Genomic DNA, 24,822 nt, shown 5'->3' on the forward strand with positions numbered 1-24,822 from the left:
CTCTTAACACAAAAGAGCACTGCTGAATGAGTCTAATGGCAATTATTTGATATTCTATTCTCTTTCTATTATTCTCCGTAAGAATGCCACATTTCCCAGGCCCCGCGATCCTTCTTCCTAAGCGGCAAAGAGACAAGGCGCGCAGCGGCCAGGGAAGCCCTGCTCCCTCGGCTGAGCGGAAGGCTTGAGTTCTCCCCAGGATCGCACCCTTCTGCCGTGGTATCTATCGCGCCACGGCTCATTTGATCCCACCAGGCAACGATGGTCAGCGCCTCGCCGTTCTTTCCTTTCATTTTGAACGCTCTGCCTTTACTCGCCCGGTTTTTCTACCCCTTTCTTTTCTCAAGCGCTTCTGCTCCCCCCTCCCCCGGTTCGGCACAGCGAGGGCCCTTGGGAAGAGGATGGAGGGGCGGTCTTTCTCAGACAAGGGGCGGAGCCTGTCTGCCCCGCCCCCGCTTGTGCGTGACGTGAGGAAACGAGGCTGGCGCCAGCCGCCTTTCCTGCGCGTGTAGGCTTTTGCGCGTGTGTACATACAAGCGAGGGAGCGAGAGGCGAAGCAAGCGCACGCGTGCGGAGGAGTCTCCCGCGAGGCTCGCCGAAGCCCAGCGCAGCAGGCGGGTGCCGGGGTCCGGCCGCGGGGCATGGAGAGCCTGCTGGAGAATCCGGTGCGCGCCGTGCTCTACCTGAAGGAGCTCACCGCCATCGTCCAGAACCAGCAGAGCCTCATCCACACCCAGCGTCAGCGCATCGACGAGCTGGAGAAGCGCCTGGACGAGCTCAGCACCGAGAACCGCAGCCTCCGCGAGCAGTACGCGCTCCCGGCGGAAGCCCCGCCGCCGCCGCCGCCGCTGCTGCAGCCGAGGGTTCCCCCTGCTGCCTCCTTGCCTTGCCGAGCTCCGCCTCAGGGCCAGCAGCAGCAGCAGCCGGCGGCGGCGGCGGCTGAGCAGGAGGAGTTTCAGCACCACAAACAGCTCCCGGCGCTCCAGCCGCCGCCGCGGCACCCGCCGCCGCCGCCACCTCCCAGCAGTAGCAAGCAGGCTCAGGCCGGCCCCAGCGGCACCCGGACGCCGATCTCACACCAGCACCCTTCCCTCCAGCCCCACCAGCACCACCACGAGGACAGCCGGGAAAAGACCTGTTGCCCTGCCCTCCTTCCGCACAAAAGCCCACCAGCCCTCGGCAAAGGCGTCTTAGTCAGAAGGCTAGAGTAAGTCGATGGGGGGAGGGCGGAGGGAGAGCGGGAGGAAGGGGCTGGGATGCCCAGACCCCCCCCATAAGTAAATAAGTAAAACGGATCTAAAGTATCCTTCATTTGGGAGCAAAGATTGATCCTTCCCCCTCCCATCCTGTGCAACCGACCGCTGCAATCGAATCGAGTGGGCGGGTGGGGAATCCCTTCCCAAGTGAATTGTATAGTTTTCCATAGGATCACGGAGGGGCAAAAGCTGCCCAGCCACAGGGGTATCATCTAGCTGATTCCAAACTGGCTTCCTCATGACTGCCCGGTGGCTGGAGGGTACAGTTTTATCAAATTTCGCCACCCATTCACTCGCGGAGTCTTCTTTTGAAAGCATGCGGTGGTGATAGCGACGGGTTTTTCCACCGTCCTTGCTATTTTGTAGGTTGTATGTTTGTGATGAAAATCCAGAAGCAAAGACAAATTTGAATGAAGGAGAGAAAGAGCTGAGCTGTGCGCCTTGTTTTGTACGCCTCTCTGTGTGTAATGTAAAATCTCTTATTACACAACTAGGGTTTCCCTTCCATTAAGGTAGTATGGACATGTTACAGATGCTTAGTGCCATTCAGATGAATCTTGTTTTTATATTTTTGTGAAGACTCAGGTTAGCTTTGTCTGCAGGCTTTATGCTATGCAGTGATGACTTCCAGCTGCTAAAGAATCAAACAATCTTTTTAAAGGATTCTCTTTGGCATAGAAAGTGTGGTTTTCTGTAGTGTGGTCTGGGGAAGCATCACTCTATTGTAAGGAATGCTCTAAAACAGTACTAGTTATTTTTTTCAGGGTGGACACAAACTGCATTTAAATTAGCCAACCACTTAGTCAATGGATCAAGCTAATGATATCTACCCATCACTTCAAGATATTTTCAGGAAGTGATCTTACAATATTGTGTGTGTGTGCTTGCCCAGGAAATTAAAATAACTACACCAACAGAGAAAGATAAAAAAATAAATAAAGCTTAGCTGTGTCTATTTCATTGTGTACAAGTAAAGTTCAAAAATTGGAATCTAGCCTTCGGTTTTGATTTTTAATAGTACAGATGAAAGCTAAAGCTACCATTATCACTAATGATAAGAATTTGTCACTTGCTTTTTGTTTAAAAAGCAGATGGTCTCTTGAAAGAAGGACTATATTTTTAGTTGGCTGCCACAGAATTAGCCATTATGCAATTTGGAGAGGTAGCCCCTTTTCTCTCGGAATCAGACAATATAACACATGGTGGGTGGCTTTCTTTTCCTGAATGTAAAATGTATGTTTTCCTAGCAGCATATAATCAGAATTTTTAAAGTTTTGCATATTGAACTCATAGTAATAAGTGCTTTTTGCGTAACAATTATTGGTATATTGGGCCCATTTATCCTCCCCAAAATGCTGTAGAAGCTCTTCTGTATTCAGTTGTACGTTCAAAGTCTGAAAAGGCATTCATTGGTGCTGTATCAGAGTAAAAGCTAAACAGGAAATTTAGAAGTCTGTGAAAACAACAGCAACAAATCTTAGTTTATTTATAATAGGAAAAAAATGTTACAAAAATAGTATTGCCAAGATTTTTTTTCCATCTCATTCTCATTTCTCACATATGTTTCAAGATTGAGCATGCATATGCTTTAAATGCATTAAATTGAAAATCTGTTTCCTCTTACCAACATTTTGATTCATTAATGTTTTTTCAAACACTGAAGTGGGAGAAAAAGTTGGGGTAGTTCTCATCCAAATGTCCTCTCAAGGGATACATTAAGACTATGGCATGTGTTGTCCCGGGACAGCATTAAGCTCTATATCCTCAGCAAGGTTAAATTAACCTCCTGTTTTATTCTGAAGGTTTGCCAAAGCAATTTTTAAGCTAAAAATGCAGTACTGTATACAACGTGCCTACTAGGTCAGCTTTCCATAATATGACATGTCTATAGATATGTTGGAGCTGCAATATAGTATTTTGCATAATATTTTTGGGAAAGGATAAGCATTTTTGAAAGCCAAGGACTCTATCATCTTAACGTCTTTAAAATATGTCCATCATATTGGAACCTCCAAATGCAGTTTTTTTTTATACTACTGATCCCAAACTGTTTGATTGGAGTGATAATCAAGAGATAAATGTACCATTTTCAAATGGCAATCATGTGAGCTGCCATTTGAAATTGGAAGAGGTTTGAAGGGCCCTTCCTTTCAAAAAGGCTAAGTGTGAATTGTGTGGCTTTGCAATTGCAAACCAAAGAGCAGAAGCAGACGATGGTTATTTTTTTTTGCAATGTATACACATGAATTCTCAACTCAAAATCACTCAGAATATGCGTGTAATAGAAGAAGATCAGGGGAATTTGTACTTTTGTTGGCAAAACCTGAATGAAGATTTTTTCCAGACCTGGAAGCCTTATAGAAAGGTGTTCATTAACTTGTATGCAATTAACAAAAAATAAATAAAAAATAAAAAATCCTGTAGCAGAATAGTGCTTTTATGTGATTATACAGGAGAATGTCCTGATAGCTTGTATCTTAGGCTGTATTCTCTAAAACACTTGAACTTATTGTTTTGAATAGATCAGATGAGAACACTAATTTCAAATGGGTTTGTCTATCAAAAGGAATTTGGGATGAGGGATTACAAAATCCTTTTATTGGTTACACTGTGTGTGTACAGTGGCAATATTGTGTTTGATAAAGGTGATCCGGTGTCATTCTTGACATTGTACATCCTATCCACTTCATATTTTACCAAACTTTTAGAAACAGAGAGTTATTCTTTCTGCAGAGAAAGTAGTTTCAAATGGGAATATTTTTTTTAAATATTCTTCTTGAAACTAGTATTTTGATATGCAAAAAGAGCAAAGTATATAATAGCCAAATATACTGAAAGACATTATCAGCATAAACAGACAGTAGCTTCTCTGTGCCAGTTCTGTGATGTAACGAATTCCTGCTTAAATTAGAGAGTAATCCTCCTTTGCAACTGCATGCTTTCTAAAGATGGTAAAAGATGGCCTTTGATATTGTTTTCCAGGGAGAGAATTAACTTGACTGTTCTAAAAACTGTGGCTCTTTTCCTCAACATGCTTAACAGTATCAATTCACTCTCCCAGATAAATCTCTAGCAGTAGTTCTAGCAGCACACTTACTGGGTCAAAAATCACATTCTGAGAAATACAGTCTCCATTCCGCTTCTCCAGGAAGTGCCTAACATTTGAAGAGTATTTGTAAGAATACATCACTGTAATGGAGAAGCTTCATTACATCACTATCTTCTTTCACATTGGTTAGATAAATGCATAATTATAACACAAGGCAAGAGAGACATTTTTTTAAAAAGCACATGGTATGCTTTTAAAAATAGAAGAGCAAGCAGGTCATAATTTTTAATGACTAGATAAGCAAGCCCCTTGTGTTCATAAAAGATAAATAGATGATAGCTAGATAGATGATAGCTTGATAGATGATAGGCAGGCAGGCAGGCAGGCAGGCAGATAGATAGATTTTTGTGGTTTGGAGAAGTAATTAAAGTAAGGAAATAATTGGAAATGCCCACCCATGTCTCTTCATTAGCAAAGATTTCCCAATCTTTGGAGTATAGTGAGTACATTTGAATGTTGAGTATTTGCCATAAGCAGTTTCAGAAATGGCTGCAATTATAGCATGGATGGACATAAAATTCCTATTTTCCAGAAGGCAAATCAAGCTCTCAGCTTCAGGTCTCCACTATTTTATTTTCTGAGAATATCTCTGAGACATGCATGTGGTCCAGAAGTTTTGTTAGACTATTCATTATTTCTGATTGGTTTGTAGCATGCTAGCATCTCATTCCTTTTTTACTTAAACTAATCTAATAGAAAAAAACACTATATAAGGCAAACAGTTTGGGGAAGATCAGAGAACATTTGGGCAAGCATATTGCCTTCAGGACTTCATTAGGATTTTCTGAAAGAGGAACTACTCCTTGTGGGTAGATTCCTTCTTATGAGTAGATCACTCCTTAGTTGCATGCAATATTTCTGTTCCTCAACTCCAGTCACTTGCACGCTCAGCCTGGGGAAACATGAGCTAGCATTCCAAAACAGATAGCTGAATCTGCATCTTTTAATTGTCTGAGAAGGACCAAATCCATGGTTGTTGATCAGGCTCCTTTAAAAAAGGCTTTTTCCAGGAGAGGCAAATCAATCCCAGGGGATTATCACTTAGTTTATTTTGGAGATGCCAAGATTGAATATGAGCTCTGGGTAATAGAAATAAATATGAAGCGGTATATACAGTATTTATATTTCCCACTAAACATCTGGTTTAACTCTAAATTAGACAACATGTGACCCACTAGGTCATCATTTCAGAGATACTTATCTAAACAGAGAAATAGCATGGCCATAAGCAGCCAAAAATGCATGGGAGTGGGAGCAATTTTCCCTTTCCTGCCAGTTTCCTGATTGACTTCCCTTGCAGGAAGCTGGCAGGGAGTATTGGAAATGCTGATCCCATGGAATGGTAGTGCAGCAGCACTGAAGTGGCAACAACTTTGCCAAATTTCAATCCCATGGAGTCATGGATCCTGGATTTTGGATACATTCTTTAAGTTAGTCTCTTTGAGGTATGTTGATTCAAAAAATGTTGATCTATAGTGCACCATTTCATCCAATTGAAGGTGACAAACTATAAAACAGATGTAGGAGTTTTAGTACTATATAGATTCATATTCTTACATTGGAGGTATGTGCAATTACATTGGTACACCTTTATAATGTATTACACTTATTTCTTTCAGGGGTTGCTCCATTATAGCCATGCAGTTTAAATGATCTTTTCCAAGTGACAATGATGTTCATTCAGAGATATTGTTCCTGTGAAGCATCATGTACAATGATGTGTTATGTACAGTAATGTTCCTAACCATCCTACCAAGGCAGTTTTCCTTCAGTCCCAGTATGCATTTCTAACATTATGATAATTATACCTCACATTCTCAATGATGAAACAGATGACTTATGAAGAGATTTGTTTGCCATTGCAAAAGAAAGAACATGGCTGAGGGCAACTATGGATGGAAGTTTAGATGGAGGAAATACATGGTCCTAATAATTTTGCTATAGAAGTTTATTGTTTTCAGGCATCATTCTTTGTCTTTGAAAATTGCTTATATTAAAAAATTGTGATGATAGTCCAACCCACTTTAAAAAGGGTAAATTGTTTTGGAATATTTAAGCTCTATTCACTAGTTCCGTTCCATAAAAGATTTTTGCATTTAGATGTAGCAGACAGAGGTGCAAAGGCAACCTTGATTGGACAAAAACATCTTGCAAGAATCAACTTCAAAATATTGCTGGATGTATTGATCACAATTTCTGCCCCTGTACCAATTTGGGAGTAAGCAAAGCCATCATATTTCCCTCTCTTATTACATTCTTCCTGTTCCTCAAGGCCTCCTTTATGATAGAATTGTGACAAAGAAAGAATTAAGCTTTCTGTCCCACAATTTGGTGTGTCCCAGATGTGACGGGCTATAACCCTGGATTGCATATGATAGGAGTTGTATGGGAGATACAGAATTGTAACTAGAGTGGAATAATTTAGGAAGGGTTCATCAAACCCTATAACTGAATCTAAATAAGCACCACTCTGGTTTCCTTCATATGCAAGCAGATAAATTTCAAAAACTAAAATTTATAGGATGCAATCATTCATAAACAACTAGGGATGAGTTTGAGGCATAAAATATAACAATACAGTCGAACCTCGGGTCACAAATGCTTCTGTTCGCGACCAAATCAGGTGACAACAAAAAATTTGGGAAAATTGTTGCTTCTGGTTGCAAACATCCTCGGGTGCTGATCAAATACAGCCACGGTGATTTCCCTTTCTGTACATGCAAAGAATTGTAGGCGCATGCGCAGTCAGTCTCGCTTCTGTTCATGACCAAATCGGTTTGTGACCGAAGTCCTGGAATGGTTCCACCATATTATAATTGCTTTGCTTGAAAATAGCCTATTGTGGTCAGAGCAAATAGAGATTGTTACTCTGAATTATTTAAAGTCCCTGTTAAATTCAAATAATGATTGAGGAAAAATAATACTGATTGTTCATCTAGTAAAACATAAATGGCCAATATTAAAGGAGATCAGTGAGACTTAGTTGTCATCTGACTATGTAATACTTGTGGGTATAAAGATGGGGAAAGCCAACAAACCTTCCCGTAACTTGCGTCTGAGTCAAATGTTGAAAGTGGCTCTTATAAACACAAATACTTTTACAAATACATATTTGGAAGATTTTGAATAAAGGAACAGATTGAAAGATAGCAGATGCTGGAGAAGAAAAACCCTACTGGGGAAAAGATTAAACATTGCTTTCTTGGGTCAAAATGATTCCCATTTTAATTCATTTGTGCATAGCATGCTGTTTGCCCCTCAGCTGTTGATGTTGCTGCATCTTTATTTATGACTTGGATATATTTAGGATGTCAATGCAAAAATTAGATGTGTGGACCATGTGGTCTTTTGCTAAGGGTTGAGGCTATTATATCTTGATTTTGTTCAATAAACCAATTATGTAAGTTTCAGATCAAAAGATTGCATTGCAGGAGGTTTTGTTTTCCTACATCTACTCCATGCATCTGTTCTTACCAGAATGGATTTTTTTTCTGAGATAAAATCATTACACAATCCCATGCCACTAGTTTCTTTAGGCACTAAAAATAAATATTATGGGTTATTAGTCATGTTAAAATAATATTTGCTATATTTGCCCATTGCACCAGCAAAATACAATAGGCAGTGATCCTTGCAATCTCATAACTCTAATGGTTTGATGAAAGAGGGGCAGAAATGAATATGTGGGGGGGAAAAGAACTGCATTTCTTCAATCAGAACCTTTTCTTTCTTAGAATTAGTCAGGATTCTTCGACAGTTATTGTTCAGCTTCACTCAATAACATTTACCTGAAAAGAATGTCATAATGCCAGTTATAAAATAAATGTAATTTATCACCATGATAGCTTCCTTTATTCACCTGTGTGGTGGTGTTCCTGCTTTATGGTCCTGTCTTCGAGTCCTAAGTGTAGAAACATGTCTTTCTTTCCAGATGTGAACTTTCAAATAATGATGCAATGGAAATTTAATTCTGGAACAGGATAGTTGGCAACACATTGTTTCAGAACCATGGACAGCAGCAAACATCCAGTTGCTAACAGAAACTGGATGTTGTTGTCTCTTTTTTCATTACTTCAGTCTATAACACGAATGTTTTCAACGACTACTTCAACCATACAAGACCTCTCAGCCACTAGTGTAATGTTCAATTACTACTTTAATACACCTATAGATCTAAAATGAGTACTTGAAACCTGGCAAATGTTGATCAATATTTCCATTCTCTTTCCATATTTTATGAATGAGAAATTCTAAATTCTGAATTTAATTTAAAAGAAGAAATGAAATTGAAATTGAAGAAATGAAATTCTGAATTTAATTTAAAAGAAGAAATGAAATTTAATTTAAAAGAAGAAATGAAATTAAGTTTTCATAATCCTCTAATAATTTTTGCAGGAGATAAAATACAAAATCTCAAGTAATATACCTTGTCATAAACTAATCAATCATCCTAAAAATCTTATTAAATATTACTATGGCATACATATTAAATAAATTATAAATTACCATTACATATGAATCATTAAATGAGACTTGCTGTTACCAAATATTGAAGTAAAATATTATTAAATACCAGGGCCTCATATTTTAAATTTGCATTGGAAAGAATTAAGAATTCGTTCTGATAGCTGTGATCAAATTTATCTTATTTAACAATACCAACTTTTTATATATTTTAATTGGCATTTCTAATATGTGTGTGTGTGTGTGTGTGTGTGTGTATTCGTCCATGGTGGGAATCAAAATATCCTTCCATTTTGGTGCATAAAATAGTCTTGCTGCTTTCAATATATAATATATAGTATAGAAGTAGTTGTTGTAACCTGTCTCACAGAGAGCCATTGTGAGGATAAGTTATTCATAGACAGAATCAGACAAGCTACTTTAAAGTTCCTTGCAGGAAGCAGGGGATTTATAAATGTAATAAATACGCAATACCCTTAATTAACATCATAGTGAAAACAAAAAAGATGCATGGAAATAGCTGAGCTTGTGCCACATGAAATGGTGTCAGAGCCCAAGAAATATGCTTTGGTGAAGAGAGATGAGTAGACCACAGCATGGATGCTGGGTGAAAAACCAGGCAGTGCAACAATGAATCACAGGCCAAAGAATGATCTTGCTGTGAAAATCTAACTGGACCGCAGGAGACCTGAAATCATAGCCAAAGACACTGCATCTTATGCAGGCAATTGTGTTATCTGACATTGCTGAGAAATATTGCTCTAATAAAGCAAACTTAAGGACTTTGTTAATGCACTCAGTGTTCTCCTTCTGAGGCCAACAGGACCTTGTAGACTTGTCAGGCTGATCTTAGTAGCAATGCTTACTACTAATCCCGATCGTTCTTCTAATAATCTCCTATCCGGTTTGTGCATATACTCCAAAGAAGAGAGAACTACAGTACACCAAATTGCACATGAAGATGTTGACCACTTCTTGAGGGGAATATAGGGTTAGAGTAAGCCAAGGTATTAGCTCAACTATTTCCCTGATGTGTGTTACTTTTCTATTTGGGAACAATTTCTCCCACATTCTAGTGCAGTGTTTCTCAACTTTAAGCTGTGTGGACTTCAACTCCCAGAATTCCCCAGCCAGCCAAATAATAGAGCGAAGAATCTGTGGGAGTTCTGGATCCAGAAGGACAGGCAGGCATTAGATAATCAACCAGACACTGTAGTAATAGATGCATTAATAGACAAAGACCAGAAGAAGTTCTCGGGAGGCCAGGCAAGTGGGGCGAGGCAAGGCGCCCCTTGACATGAATGATGTGGAGTTGGCCACGCCCACCTAGTCAATGACCACCCAGCCATGAAAACCCAGTTACATAACCACCAAGCCACGTCCACCAAGCCACGCCCACAGAACTGGTAGTAAAATGTTTTGACTCTCACCACTGGTTGAAGACCACACAGCTTAAAGTTGCTAAGGTTGAGAAATACTCTTCTAGTATGTTATCCTCCACAATAAAAGTTGTTTCCTAACAGTAGAAGAAGATTCAGTATGTGTGAATGTGGCAGCTGGGTGACCCCACTACATGGGAGGCATCTGACGCCTGCAGGTGAATAGCAAATCACAGGTTATTCAAACATAATTCATACATTAAAAGAATATGACATTTCACCTAGAGAGATTATTACTCAATTAATCCTTCTACCGTATTTAGACACTTTGTTATCTTTAATGATGATAATGATAACTTTCCCACCACAGAGATGGGAGAGTTTGAATATGTGACCGTCTGCATTCAGAGTGTAAATTATTGCTCTTTGGAAGTTAATATAAATCTAATTAGTTTAGCTAATATATTGAAATAATGCAGATTTATGTTTTTGTACTCATTTTTGCTTTTCTATTTTATTTGGCTAGGCTTGGAGAGAGGGACAAGGAATTAAATGAAGTATTGGTGCACAGGGCCAATCCCAAATCATTTGTTGTCTAAAGTAGAGCACAGAAGGGCATCTCTCCTCCAATCCAGAGGCATAGTAACCAAGACCAACTAAGCTGTTCTGTTAGTTGGAATATATAAATGCTCACTTTTCCTGGAGTATAAATACAATGAATTGGGTATGAACTCATTTTATTTAATTTCAGTTGGCATATTCTGAGTGTAGAGTCCTTAGTGCTCTTGAGCTGGGTTGTTTGCTTGCAGATGCTTCATCATCCGACTAGGTACAGGTAGTCCTTGACTTACAACAGTTCATTTAGTGACCATTCAAAGTTAAACCGGGGGTGATGACCCAGGGTGTAACAAAACGTAACAATATCCAAAACATAAATAAATGTCCTTTAATGCCTCCAACTTGGCCCCACTGTTCAATAATTCTCAGTTGGACATAAAATGTACTCAAAAATAGTCTTCAAAAGAAAGCAATATAGAACGAACTTAATGAGCAGATAGAAGTTAAATAAAAAACCAAACAAACTGCAATGACGACATTTCCACAACGGAACAAGACAAGAATTTACCAAATTCAAGGAGATAACAAGGCACAGTCTGTTGGAAGGACGCCAGCCAAGATAACTTCAGACCAAAATAAAACACGCTTTGTTTCCAGCGTTTGCCAGTACGCAGGTCCAAACTTTTATTCAGTTCTCACACCTGCAACCCATGAAGAGAATCAAGGCCCTCTCCTCCCAAGTAGACCCCATCTCTCCCTTATCCTCTCCTCCCTGCGTACCCTAGGATGTAGAGGGGATGGGCCTGGGTCCTCCTCTGACTGCTCAACCAGCCTCTGCCCTTCCCCAGCCTCCTCCACAACCTCCAGAGTCACACTTCCACTCCCTGTTGGCTGTTCCTCCTCTTCCTCAGAGTCAGTCTCCATCAGGGACATGACGCCAGGATTGAAAAAAGCGATTTATGACTGTTTTTCGCACTTACAACCATTGCAGCATCCTCATGATCACATGATCAAAATCCAGATGCTTGGAAACTGACTCATACTTATGACCGTTGCAGTGTCCCGAGGTCATGTGATCACCTTCTGTGACCTTCTGACAAGCAAAGTCAACGAGGAAGCCAGATTCCCTTAACAACAGTGTTAGTAGCTTGATGACTTCAGTGATTCACTGAACAACGGTGGCAAGAAAAATTGTAAAATGGGACAAAACTCACTTAACAAATGTTTCACTTAACAACATAAAGGTTGGGCTCAATTGTGTTCGTAAGTCGAGGACTACCTGTAATGTCATCAGTGTTAGTGAGTGTGGGATTTACTCCCTGTTTATATATGGTAGCTTGCCTGCCAGTGTTGCCCTATTTTCTCTTTGGTAGTTCTTTGATTAGGGTGTTTGTGTTCTGCGTCATTGTTTGCTTGGTGTTAATCCCTGCTTATCTGGGTGTTGTCTGCTGGAGAGGATGCATTCTAGTCTTTTTGCTTCCTTTTTAGCTTTTAGATTGTCTCTTTTGAATGGTGTTTGAATATGGTTTATTTGTATTCATCTGTTGATGGCTGGTTTATCTGAATGCCAAGCTTCCAGGAATTCCCTAGCATTTTTGGATTTAGCTTGGTCTAGAATGTTCTCAGTTTCTCAGTTGAAACTATGGTTGAGTCTGTCCATGTGTTGTGACATTAAGTGGTTTTCATTGTGTCTTCTGACTAGTTGTTCTTCATGGATAGTCTTTGCTAATCTTCCTCTTATCCATCTTATATCTTACATCATGGCTTACACAGTGCCTATACTGTATGCTGTAGATGACTCTTGATTATTTGCCTAGCGTTAATCCCTGTTTATCTGGGTGTCATCTGCTGGAAAGGATGTACTCTGATCTCGCTGTTTCCTTCTTAGCTTTTTTTAAAATTGTCTCTTTTGAGCGGCTCAATTAAAAAGCAATGCCCCCATCAGATTCTCAGTCATGCAGATATTGGTTGTCCCCAAATTGCTTTTTTGGGAGGCAACTGGACTTCCTTGGTTTTTTTTTCTTTTGAAGATGTTTCGTTTCTCATCCAAGAAGCTTCTTCAGCTCCTTCCATTCCCTACTATCCCATCAGAGTTGAAGAAGCTTTTTGGATGAGAAGTGAAACGTCTTCAAAAGAAAAATGAGGAAGTCCAGTTGCCTCCTGAAAAAGTAACTTTGGGACAACCAAGGAACCCTCCCATCAAACCTGGCAGGGCAAGCTACTGCATATAAACAGGGAACAAACCCCATACTCACTTGCATGGATGGCAGTGTACCGGGGGGGGGGGGGGGGGGGGGGGGGGCGGCGGGCTTTTTGGGGGGGGGGTTAAGTTGGGTAGTTGGGTAATGAACCATCAGCAAACAAACAAAGAGAGAACCGAGTACAGAGGTGGTATTCAGTAGGTTCTGACCAGTTCTGGAGAACCGGTAGCGGAAATTTTGAGTAGTTTAAAGAACCAGCAAATACCACCTCTGACTGGCCCCACCCCCATCTATTCTCTGCCTCCCGAGTCCCAGCTGATTGGCTGGGTCTTCTTTTGTTGCCCTGCACAGGAGAACGGAGCTGGAAAGCAGGTTAGTGGGCTGGGGAGGGAATGGGAATTTTGCAGTAACCTTCCCCTGCCACATCTACCAAGCCACACCCACCAAGCCACACCATGCTCACCAAGCCATGCCCACAGAACTGGTTGTACATTTTTTTGAGTCCCACCACTGACCGAGTACTCCACCATTCAACCCTGAACCTTACCTCTCACAGCACCTGAATCTAATGTCACTGCTTAAAACCAGAGATGATCCTATTTTTCTTAGCTGTTACTAAAAAGACTGTCAGATTCTTCTCCATTCAAGGCCACCTTCATGCCCGATATGAAAACACTGGGGTTTTCTGATTCGTAAATTCTGCATCAAGTGTTAATTTCTTCCACTGTTAATCTGTAGAGTAATGGGATAGACACATTTATGCTCAACAGTATTCACACACTGTATTAGGCATTCTACTAATATCCAGATGTGCATTTCTACATGGGGTGTGATGAGAATTATCATTTCACAAAGTTGCTTATTTGTTTATTTGACAGTTAATTAAAATTAATATTGGGTTTACCAATAATTGACTTCAGGCTGGCTGGAGGAAGTCTATTTTTATTGTAATAATATTAATTTACTAGGACTATGAGAGATAACAAGTTACTCTCGACTTATTGATTGAATACTCACTTCCTTGCATAATCTCTTATTTTGCTATCTCTGTTTTGTTGTTCAAATTCTTTGGTTATTTTTCATTGTTTCTTTCTCATTATAGTTTCCTTTCCAGACTTTTTCCTCTCAGTATTCACTGATGGGATTGTTTTTTTGTTTTATCTACTCCCAGCAAACATCTTTTATTTTCCTTTTGGCAGGAAAAAGCTACAAGGAAGAGCAGAAAAGAATGTTTTCAGTGCAACAGATGGGAAAAAAATACTTGATTTGTTATAAAATTATCTCCATTCTGTTGTCTTTACTTAGGCCACAGCTGGAGCACAATAGGAAAAATAAAGAAAATAGAAAGAGATAGTACATGACAGATTTATCAGCTTTAGGAAGGATGTGTCAGTTTTTTGTATTATATACACCCAGCACATTGTTGATTAGTTGCTAAATAACTAAGGGATGCTGATTGACAACCAGGAATTTATTATCAAATATGAGTTAGGGCTATCACATAGAGTCCTCCTTTCCTCTCCTCTCTCTTCCCCTCCTTGCCTGTATTGATAATATTTATTGAATATAAACATTGATAACAGGATAATATGATATAGAAGCAGTAACTGCCATGTGTAGTTTGAAATCAATAGTTTGGAGCAAGGTACTGCAATCAGGTATCAGATAATTTAAAATATTATTGTTCAAAGGCTGCACTTCAAAAAAAAAACCCCAATAATGTATGGAAAAGGGCTTCATGGCTGCATCCAACACTGGAATCATAGCTTATCCTGGATGTCATATATATATGTGAGAATAGATTGGGGCAAGGGGAAGACACTCAACCACTCTTATCATTAATGCTTGATCCTTTGCAAACTCCCAAGTTGGTCGTTGTACATCTGAACTCAAGTTAACTGAAAGCAAAAAGACATTTTAAAATTTAATCTTGAACATACATTCCTGAGCCCCTACGCCCTAACATCCCCCTATTCTTGCTTTGGGAAAGCAAAGGCTTTGTTTGGTGTGTAATGCACGGCTTAATTGATTCAGCATGGCAACTTTAGTTTTCAATGATAGGTTGATTGTTTTGCCCCTTCTCTTTGAGGCACTGCATTAATGCCATGAAACATTTTATGCACTCATTGTGATTTGCAGTGACCAGTTATTAACACTCAGGGGCAAGGTTCTCTTTTATACTTCAGACTTCTAATGAGGCTAAACACGACTTTGCCTATTAATTTCATTAAGCACAAGATGCATCTTGTGAACAGCATTTAACTTTGAGCTGAGGATCTACACTGTGTTGTCACACTGATGGCATTTTTTTTTTTGGCAGCGTAGATCCAGGTGCACTTTATTTGATTGCAGCACCTACAGCACTGGAATCTTTTCAACTGAATTGCAGGCCCAGTTCATACATGGAAATTAAATAATAATCGGAATAGATTTTGTACTCCCTTCACGTTACGCACCTGGTAGCTTTTTCTTTGTAAGAAGTGATGACAGAAATGGGTAATGGTTTGGAATATGCAATAATGTCCAGGTGGATCAATATTCCATTGGTGTCCCCAACCTGGTGCCCTTCAGATGCATTTCAGTTCTCCAAAGAAGTCTATTCTAGATTGGCCAACCACAACTAAGAGGAATTCTGACAGCTGCACTCCCTGTTCATCTAGAGGGCACCAGGCTGGAGAAGATTGACATAAAAGTAACTGCATTGTGTGGCAAAGACAATTCAGCCTATCTGGTCTTACTGAAATTTAGATTGTTTTTTTTTAACCTTATTCATAAAAAGAATATGTTTATTTATTTGCCCCATCCCTGTGCATAGGTAGTATAGAAAGCACTTATAACACAGGTGTCTGCCCTGGAGAACTTATAGTCTAAAACCCAACACAGAGAAAATAACAAAAGGATGGAATACAAAGAGATAGGCAGAGTGAAAATGTTTATTTGGTTGAATAACAAGCATGGAGAACCAAAATAGGTATGAATGCAATTAGTTTCAACCCATTTGATGGCAGGTATGGAGAAGGAAAGGGACCTGGTGGCTCAGCGGCTAAAATGCTGAGCTTGTTGATCAGAAAAGTCGGCAGTTGGTGGTTTGAATCCCTAGCACCGTGTAATGGAGTGAGCTCCCATTACTTGTCTCAGCTTCTGCCAACCTAGCATGTAAAAATGCAAGTAGAAAAATAGGGACCACTTTGGTGGGAAGGTTCCGTGCACCTTCAGCATTTAGTCATGCTGGCCACATGACCATGGAGACGTCTTCGGACAGTGCTGGCTCTTCAGCTTTGTAATGGAGATGAGCACCATCCCCTAGAGCCGGAAATGACTAGCACGTATATGGAAGGGGGACCTTTACCTTTACCTTATCGAAAGGGAAAGAATGGTTCCAATCCAGAATAACCTGAACTCTTAAAAAATGGCTATTTCTCCTTGGTTCTCCTCAACTCATAACCACAAAACTGAGCCCAAAATTTCTGTTGCTAAGCAAGACAGTTAAGTAAATTTTGCTGCATTTTACGACCTTTCTTGCCACCGTTGTTAAGTGAGTCACTGTAGTTGTTAAGTTAGTTCTTAAGCGAATCTGGCATCCCCATTGATTTTGCTTGTCAGAAGATTGCAAGAGGGGATCCCAGTCATGTGACCCCGGGACACTGCACCCATCATAAACACGAGTCAGTTGCCAAGCTTCTGAATTTTGAACACATGACCACACAGTCATGTGGAGATGCTGCAGCGGTTGTAAGTGTGAAAACCAGTCCTAAGTCACTTTTTGCAGTGCTGTTGTAATTTCGGATGGTCACCAAATGAACTGTTGTAAGTCAGGGACTATCTGTATATGTGAAGATCTAATAATGACAATAAGGGCATTGTTTGGATTACATCTCATTATTTCAGTGTAGGACAATGTAGAACAGCGTACTCCTTTAGTAAATTAAATATAGGCTTCTATGAGCCGGTTGCACGCTTACATCCACATCTTTAATGCATATACACATGCTACTTATTGCAATCTTTTCTGCACCCTGCCAAACAAGCTTATTTGAAGCTCGAAGGGTAGGAAACAGGCCACAGACTGCTGACACCTGTGAGGTTATGCCTCTTCCTTTATTTTTCTGCTATAGACTAAAGGATAGGTGACACAAGTATTCTCCTGGCCAAAGTATTATTTCTTTTCTAGCTGACACTCACTACCTTGGGGGTACTGTACATCAGTCCTGCCTTATTGAATTGGTCTCATTTCTATCGTGGTTCCTTCTCCAAACCTTGACATTTCCCTTCTGTGTTTCATGGCCCTGTTTTGATTCTAATTTTGTTGGCATTCAACCTCCCTGAAGTCAGTATTGGGACTAATGATTGAAGGGTAGCATGATACAAATATTGGGGAGATGCATTAGTAATTTTTTTTCAGTTGAGATACCTTTTCTTGTCCTGTAATTTAAAGGTATGCAGAAGAGGTTACTGGACTGTGATGGGTACTGAAAAAGGTAACTGCTCCACTGGACTGAATGTCTGTCATGACCCGGGGTGGCACAAAGGCAACACAGTCAGATAAGCAATAAGAGTCCCTTTATTATCTCCAACTTTGCCCCCAATGTCCAGGTTACCTTCAGGCTGGAGAAAAACTCTCCCAGGAACAGCCTTTGACTGCAGAAAATTAAACCCAAAACATGGTCAACACAAACTGTAACTTGAAGTCCAAACAAGCCAAACTGAAGTAATTAGTTTGGCAGGGTAGGAGCAAGAATTTCAGACTTGAAGGCACGGCAAAACTCACACAGTTGGGAAGATGCCAGGAACACAGATAAGCCATGACAACACAGGATAAAGTCACATTTACTTCCAACAACCTGCTGCGTGCAGCCTGCCTTTCTTATCAACTGTCTTCCCAGCTGTGGCTAATGAAGGGAATCAGGGCCCTCTCCTCCCTTGTAAGCCACGCAACCCACATTGCTCTCTTCTCCGTTCTTCCCTGCATGCCCTAGGATGAAGAGATTGTTCCTCTGAACTCCCTCTCCCTTGTTCTATCTATTCCCTGCTCTGCCCAGCTGGACTTTGCCCTTCCCCAGCCTCCTCCACAGCCAACGGAGCTACACTCCCACTCCCTGTCAGCTGTTCATCTTCATCTTCCTCCTCAGACTCAGACTGTGACAGGGGCGTGACACTGAGGATCTCAGATTATCTACCCCAGACCTTCTAATAGAGACACTATTTATTTGTATCACCATTGTGGCTACTTTTTGAACTGAATAAAGATACCACCAGTGTCGGGCAGCACTGAGTTGTTAAGTTAGTAGTACAGTTGTTAAGCGAATCTGCCCCCCCCTATTGACTTCTCTTGTTGGAAGATCACCAAAAGTGATTGATCACATGATTTCTGCAACCATCATAAATATGAGTCAGTTGCCAAGAGTCTGAATTTTGATCACGTTACCATGTGTGAAAAAGGGTTATATTCAGTATTGTAACTTTGAATGGTCACTAAATGTCAAGGGCTATACGTATAAGCCCTAGGCTGGAAGAAAAAGAGCAGCTGTGCTGTGTTTGTTGCCTTAGTTGGCTGAACTGGGGTAGAGAACATCAAAAGTAGAAAATTATACCCTGCCAGTGTTGTGGCAAGCGGCATCATTTTAAAGGCATTTCACAGAGATAAGGGCATTCTTCTTTCTTTTTTCTTTCACTTTTGCTGCCTTCAAAATGAAAGCCAGATTTTAGACATTATGCAAAAGTAAGCAAAGCTGTCTTTCACCTGAAAAATACAGTTTGGCTTTTATTTGTGTGGTTTGGGTTTCTTTTTGCTTATTTACAATGAAATGATTTATTTTAAACGGTTGTAAGCTTCAGTCCTTGCTTTATTAGTGTCGAATCATTAAAAAGAAAATAATTAAAAGCAATAATTAAAATCTAATTCTTAAAACAAGTGAAGTGGCATGTTTCTTTCTTGCCCAACCCTAGCCCAACAAAGAAATCCTAGTCTGAGAACCCCTTTTTTGAGAATGCTAAACTAGGGTGATATTTTTTTTAAAAAATATTCTACTCAATTAATAAAGAATGCAATAAAGACAACACATCAAGCCAAGGAGAAATGGCCACCAAGGATGAATCCATCAATAAGAAATGCATTCAACTCAAGAGCACAAGCCTCTTCCAAGCCCCATGTGTCAGCTTTGGAAGCCATATTGAAACCAGATGCCCCCACGCTGCCACATTTTGAGCCTGGGAACGTGGAAGTTCTTGCGGTATATGTAGTTAGACAAAATAACATTCTTTTTGTAGTTCACGGTCAGGCTATTGTGCGGGGAAGTCATCAGATGGGATGGATGATGATTGGGGCATGTGATGTGATGATGGGTGTAGGGGGTTGGATTTGTAGTTTTGATTATTGCAAGGAAGTCAGGAAGTTTCAGATTCGGGATTCCCCCAGCTGTGCCAGTTACTATCTAATTAAAAGAGAACTTTTGAGGGATAACGAAGAGTTATTGGTTGGAGTGGAGGTTTGCTGGAATGCTGACATTATGCTTGAGAGAGAGAAAAGCTAAATCTTCAGGCAGGAGTGCGATTCAATGGGTGTAACAACCGGTTTGGTGAGCGTGCACTCCCAGCATTTAGAAAAGACCTTTTTTTAGTTATAATACTTACCTTCTGCTGCAGCCCCAGTGAGTAAAACAGCTGAGGCGCGGCAAACTGCTCTGCTGTGAGAATCAGCTGTGTCAAAAACAAGGAAAGAAAGCACAGGAAAAGGGCAGGGGTGGGTGGATGGGGCCAAATGCTCATCGGAACCACCAGTTCTCCCAAACCGGTAGAATCCCACCCCTGTCTTTACGGCCTCGTAAAAGGGCAGCAGGTCAGGGATAATCTAATTTTGGAAGGAATAATATTCTGTAGAGAAGATACTGCTACAGAAAAAGTCTGCTTGGGTCCCGCCAGACGACACTCTTTAATCAACAAGACCTGACCATACTCTTCCCAAATCTGATCAAATGAGTAGAAACAATTGATATAATAGCATGTAGGAATAACCTTGGGATATGTGGGGGGGAAAGAGATGCTGCATAGGTAATTTATCAGAGAAGAGAACCATAGCCCACAGTTGCATAATAGAGAGAGAAAACAAAAGTCAGAAAGGGATCTCCCCAACTTCTCAGGGCTGTAAAAGAGCCGGCTGAAGATTTGTACTACCAGACTTGCAAGACTGATATCAGCTTTGCCAGGGAGACCAGATAGAAAACATGACTAGATCAGCTAATTCTACTTTATCTAATTCTGCATTAACAAAATCTTGCAAGTCTGAGTTCTTTCTGAGTTTTGTCTTTCTTTTTCACACAATGCCCTCCCTTATCTGATCATTCACTGGGCAGATCTTTTCCCTTCTCCTCTCCCAGGATAATACCCACAAACTATCACAGGTGGAGGTAGCTAGTTCTTCAAATAACCTATGAAATGCTGTGAAGGGTTCTATAGGTGACATCTTGAATTCCACTGGGTTCACTTCTTCTTACTCTCCTTCAACTCTCTATGCATCTTAGTTCATTTTATTTCCTTCAGTGCTGCTGTAAACCATCATGCTCTGTGAACTAGGCCAACATAATACAATATTATGTGTATTTCTTTGGATATGGCATATCCAAAGTGGTTTTATTAACTCAGGACTAATCCATTGTGTTAACCCAACCATTGGATGATCTTGATTTGGGTAGTCAAGCTCTCCCAACATATTACACAAGATTGCTATGAGCATAAAATAAGAGAAGAATTTGGGACATGTTTTAAAGAAATAAAATATGGTCTAAAAAGTGAGCAGCCTTGAGCCCAAGTTTTCTTATAAGATTATCTTCCTTCCTTCCTTCCTTCCTTCCTTCCTTCCTTCCTTCCTTCCTTCCTTCCTTCCTTCCTTCCTTCCTTCCTTCCTCCCTCCCTCCCTCCCTCCCTCCCTCCCTCCCTCCCTCCCTCTCTGCAGTTTTTATATTGTATGACAGTTGCAATGGATAGAGTGCTACATCCTTGCAAACAATGTTCTTGGTTCTATTTGTATCTTGTAAACATTTAAACTGACCTTGAACAGAAATGATTGATGTGGTTTCAGCCTCTTTCCCAGGGAATATTATGGTATGCATCTTGTGAGTCAGGTCAAATTTATTAGTTGCTTTTGCTGAACTGATAAGATAAGAAATTTAAATTTAACATAAGAAATTTTGAGAAAGTTGCTTCTGATATTTGGTAGGCTGCAGGAATATGCCAAAGTTTGTTAGAAGTCAACGTCTGTCTTCTCAGGATATGTCGTTGCTACATTACTGAAGTTTTATGGCTTGTGAGAAGAGAAGTAGGAAGAAACAGTATGTAAACTTAAAAAAAAAAAACACAGGGGAAAGAAAAGTGGACCTCACCCCTGGGGCTCAGACATGTTTTAAGCATTCTGTGAAAGGCCAAAACTAAAATAATCTCCAACAGTGGAACTGGCCAAAAGTGTATTGATAGACGTCTCTACATGACAGGTGTTACATAAAAGTGAAGCAATGATTATCAGAAATCATATGTTTAATGAGATCACGATGGTCCCTGTTTGTTTTTCTTTCTTTTAATAAGTAATAATTACTTAATACAAGCATGCTTATTTTGCATCAGTATATAATCTCATTTAGGTGAAAAATTGCATTTTAATCAACATATGGAGGTTCCCATCAGGAGATGTTACAAGGAACAATATGAAACACATGAAATGGTGTCCTTCATTCCCATCAGGAATTGCATAGTTCCAAACAATAATTCAGTTAAAAATAGAGATCTTGTTTACAGTGGTACCTTGGTACTCTGCTGCTTTGAAACTCATAGAACTTGGTACTCAAGTCATTTTGCCATGAAAATTTTGTCCCGGTACTCATCATTTGTTTGATACTCAACATACAACTTGTTGGTGTTGGCCGCCTTGTGACTCACTACATTATTCCTTAAGGGAAAAAGTTGTTTGGTACTCATCATTTTTGATACTCATCGTGTCTCCCAGAACCAATTAACAAGTAGCGAGATACCACTGTACTTGTATGAAACATTTCAAAGCAGTTTGCAGTAAAATAGTTACTTATAATGAATAGGTTATTTATAGGGTAATGACCTGGTTAAGGTGTCAGGCTTCTTGGCAGCAGCCTAAATTTGAAAGCGATTCTTTCTCAGCAAGATGATTATAGAACTTTCTTTAGAAAAAAGAAATATTAAATAAATAAAAGGATTGCTTTACAAGAATTCTAACAACTGAACTCTGAACTCACATGCAGTACTAACATATTCCCACATATCTATCTATCTATCTATCTATCTATCTATCTATCTATCTATCTATCTATCTATTTATTTGTATCCCGCCTTTATTATTTTTACAAATAAGTGAAAGCAGCGAAGATGTCTAACACAACTTTCTCCTTCTCCAAAAATCCAAAGATCACCAAATAATCCAAATACACGCAAGCTGTTTCTTTTTTGCTCTTTTTTTTCTCCACTTTCTCTTCCTGGGGTTACTATTTAGTTACTATTTAGTTACTTTAGATTCTTTTTAATTCCAGGCAGTCTCCTCCCTCTTCCAGATCCTGCCCTTATTCTTTTTCTCTCCCTTCCTGCTTATGAAAAAGAAAGTTTTTAATGTCCAGAAATCTTTATTATCCCTTTGGCATTTTGTTTTATTTTCAGCTTAATTGCCTATTGATGTCAAAGCGGATTTTTCCGATTTCTTATTTAAGTCTCTTAGTTGTCAGTATAGGGAAGGAGAGAGAAGGAAAAAAAAAGCCAAACCTTTCCCTTTTCACTTTCCTTCGCTGCTTCCGACTCTTCTTTGGGAGCGATGTTATTTTTTGTAAGTTTAAATTCCAGGGTATCTTGGTTGTTGCTTTTACAATTTAACCTGGTCAGCCAAAACTTTCACTTCTTATCTTCCTCCTGCACATTCTTTTCCGGTCGAGTTCTTCTTTGTGGTGGCCATTTCTGACAACCGCCTTTGGGAAAGGGAGTAATGGCCAGCTGAGGAGAATATATATTTTCAATGGTCTTAGGAACCGAGCCATAATTTTATGGTTGGGGGTCACCACAACATGAGGAACTGTATTAAAGGGTCGTGGCATTAGGAAGGTTGAGAACCACTGCTGTAAGGTGAGGTGAGCTGAGAGAGAGTGACTGGCCTAAGAACACTCCACTGACTTTCATGGCTAAGGTGGAACCTGACCTCACAATCTCCTGCTTTCTAGTCCGGTATCTTAAGCACTAGACCAAAACTGGCTTATTGGCCAATCTATTATAGGATTTTAAAAAAAAACCTTTCTAACTACTTTCTTGTGATTCAATGAGCAGCTTTTGGCTGGCTATTTATAAAATAATCTCCTGAAATCTCAGTTTGGGAATCAACCATTACCTAACGTCTCTGTTCCCTACTTGTAGTCATCCTTAACCATGGAATTCATTCAGTGGTGGGATTATTTTTTTTTTACCACCGGTTCTGTAGGCGTGACTTGGTGGGTGTGCTTTGCGCATGCACGTGTGCTTTCCACACACGTGTGTCAAATACGTGTTTCACCCACGCACAGAGGGTTTGCCACTGACCTTCTCCTGCAATCCTGCACTCTCCCTGCGTGCTGAACAGCTGACACGCAGCAATCCACTGTGCCGCATGAGGCAGCTGAGCTTCAAAACAGGAAATAAAGGTCAGTATAAAGCCAGGGAGGGTGGATGGGCCCAGCAGTTGATCGTGGGAGCAAACTGGTTTGCTCACAGATGATCCTTAGAGCTATCGGTCTGGCTGAACCAGGCCGAACCAGTAGAATACCACCCCTGAATTCATTGGTTAAGTCTTTACCTATCTCTCTTATGTGTCCAGTCTATCCCAGAATGGTTTTGATTGCTTGGAACAACAGTAAAGCAGGAGGACTCTCTCTCCTTCTTACCACCCAGCCCACTAATCAGATGCTTGTCATCTTGTTTTGAGTTCAGTTTTTAAATCTGTTCTGGAATTTACTGTTTGGTAAAGTGGGAGATATCTCCTATTTAGCTTGCGTAGGATAGATATGCTGAACAAGTGATTGCTGGATTTGTTTGGGGCAGTAATGATTTAATATTCTTTCAAAAATACTCTTTGATGCTTAGTTAAGAGGAGATCCATCAAATTTTAGATTTAAAAAATCAACAACTGTATACCAGGAGCTCTGTTCTCCTTCATTCTTTGATAAAAGTAACAGCTCCTCCCACGAGGGCAAATCATCTGTATTATCTTTGGATTTGTTCATTCTACTCCATGCTTGTCCTCTCATATCTGAACTGCAGTGCTCTGGTAGTTTAGATAAAAGTCTTTCTATCTCAAGCAAATAGAAACCATTTTGGGGAAATGAAGGACAGCAATATGTGAGCACCTTGTGTCACTTGATTTCTAAACATTTCAATTTGTTTTATTTTTTCCATTTTTTTCTTTTTTGTATCCTCAATGTATGTAGAAGCAGCAATAAGTTGGTCGCATGGTAGTTTCTATTAATAGATGCACGCGAATATGGGACGAGTTAAAAAGCACGATTAATTGAATTGTTTTTGATGAAAGATTGGAGGATTAGTGAAAGATACAAGAGTGATGAGAGGTCTGAATACGAGACAAGCTTTTGTTTGGTAGTATTAAGAGTGTCTCTTAAGGCAAATGGAAATGGAAGACAAGGAAAGAAGAGAAACAAGCTAGAATGAAAGTAGAACTGCAGAAGATAGAGTATGAATCCTGTATGGAAAAAAGACAAAGAAAAGAGGCAAATTAATCTCCCAACAAAATGAATGGGTAGTGGAGTTATATGAGCTAATTTGAACATTTGAAAAAAAAATTTAGGGGATGATCAGGGTGAGCCTGAAAG

The 24,822-nt window shown here is 40.1% G+C and overlaps 1 protein-coding gene across 7 annotated transcripts in view; it reads left to right on the forward strand.

Moving 5' to 3' along the window:
• Window positions 1-479: 479 nt before the first annotated feature.
• IQSEC3 (IQ motif and Sec7 domain ArfGEF 3) overlaps window positions 480-24,822 on the forward strand; it is a 230,035-nt gene continuing 205,692 nt past the window's right edge. For 6 of the 7 annotated variants that reach the window (XM_087968567.1, XM_087968571.1, XM_087968569.1 and 3 more), the window contains exon 1: window positions 480-1,207. In XM_087968567.1, coding sequence (XP_087824693.1) covers window positions 642-1,207 — 566 coding nt within the window. In that variant the 5' untranslated portion in view covers window positions 480-641. The remainder of the gene's footprint in view (window positions 1,208-24,822) is intronic. The other variant, XM_087968568.1, reaches the window with a different exon arrangement.

This window comes from Notechis scutatus, chromosome 6, assembly GCF_049901735.1.
Source record: "Notechis scutatus isolate UNSWTSFEM ecotype Mainland chromosome 6, rNotScu1.2, whole genome shotgun sequence".
Taxonomy (NCBI): Eukaryota; Metazoa; Chordata; class Lepidosauria; order Squamata; family Elapidae; genus Notechis; species Notechis scutatus.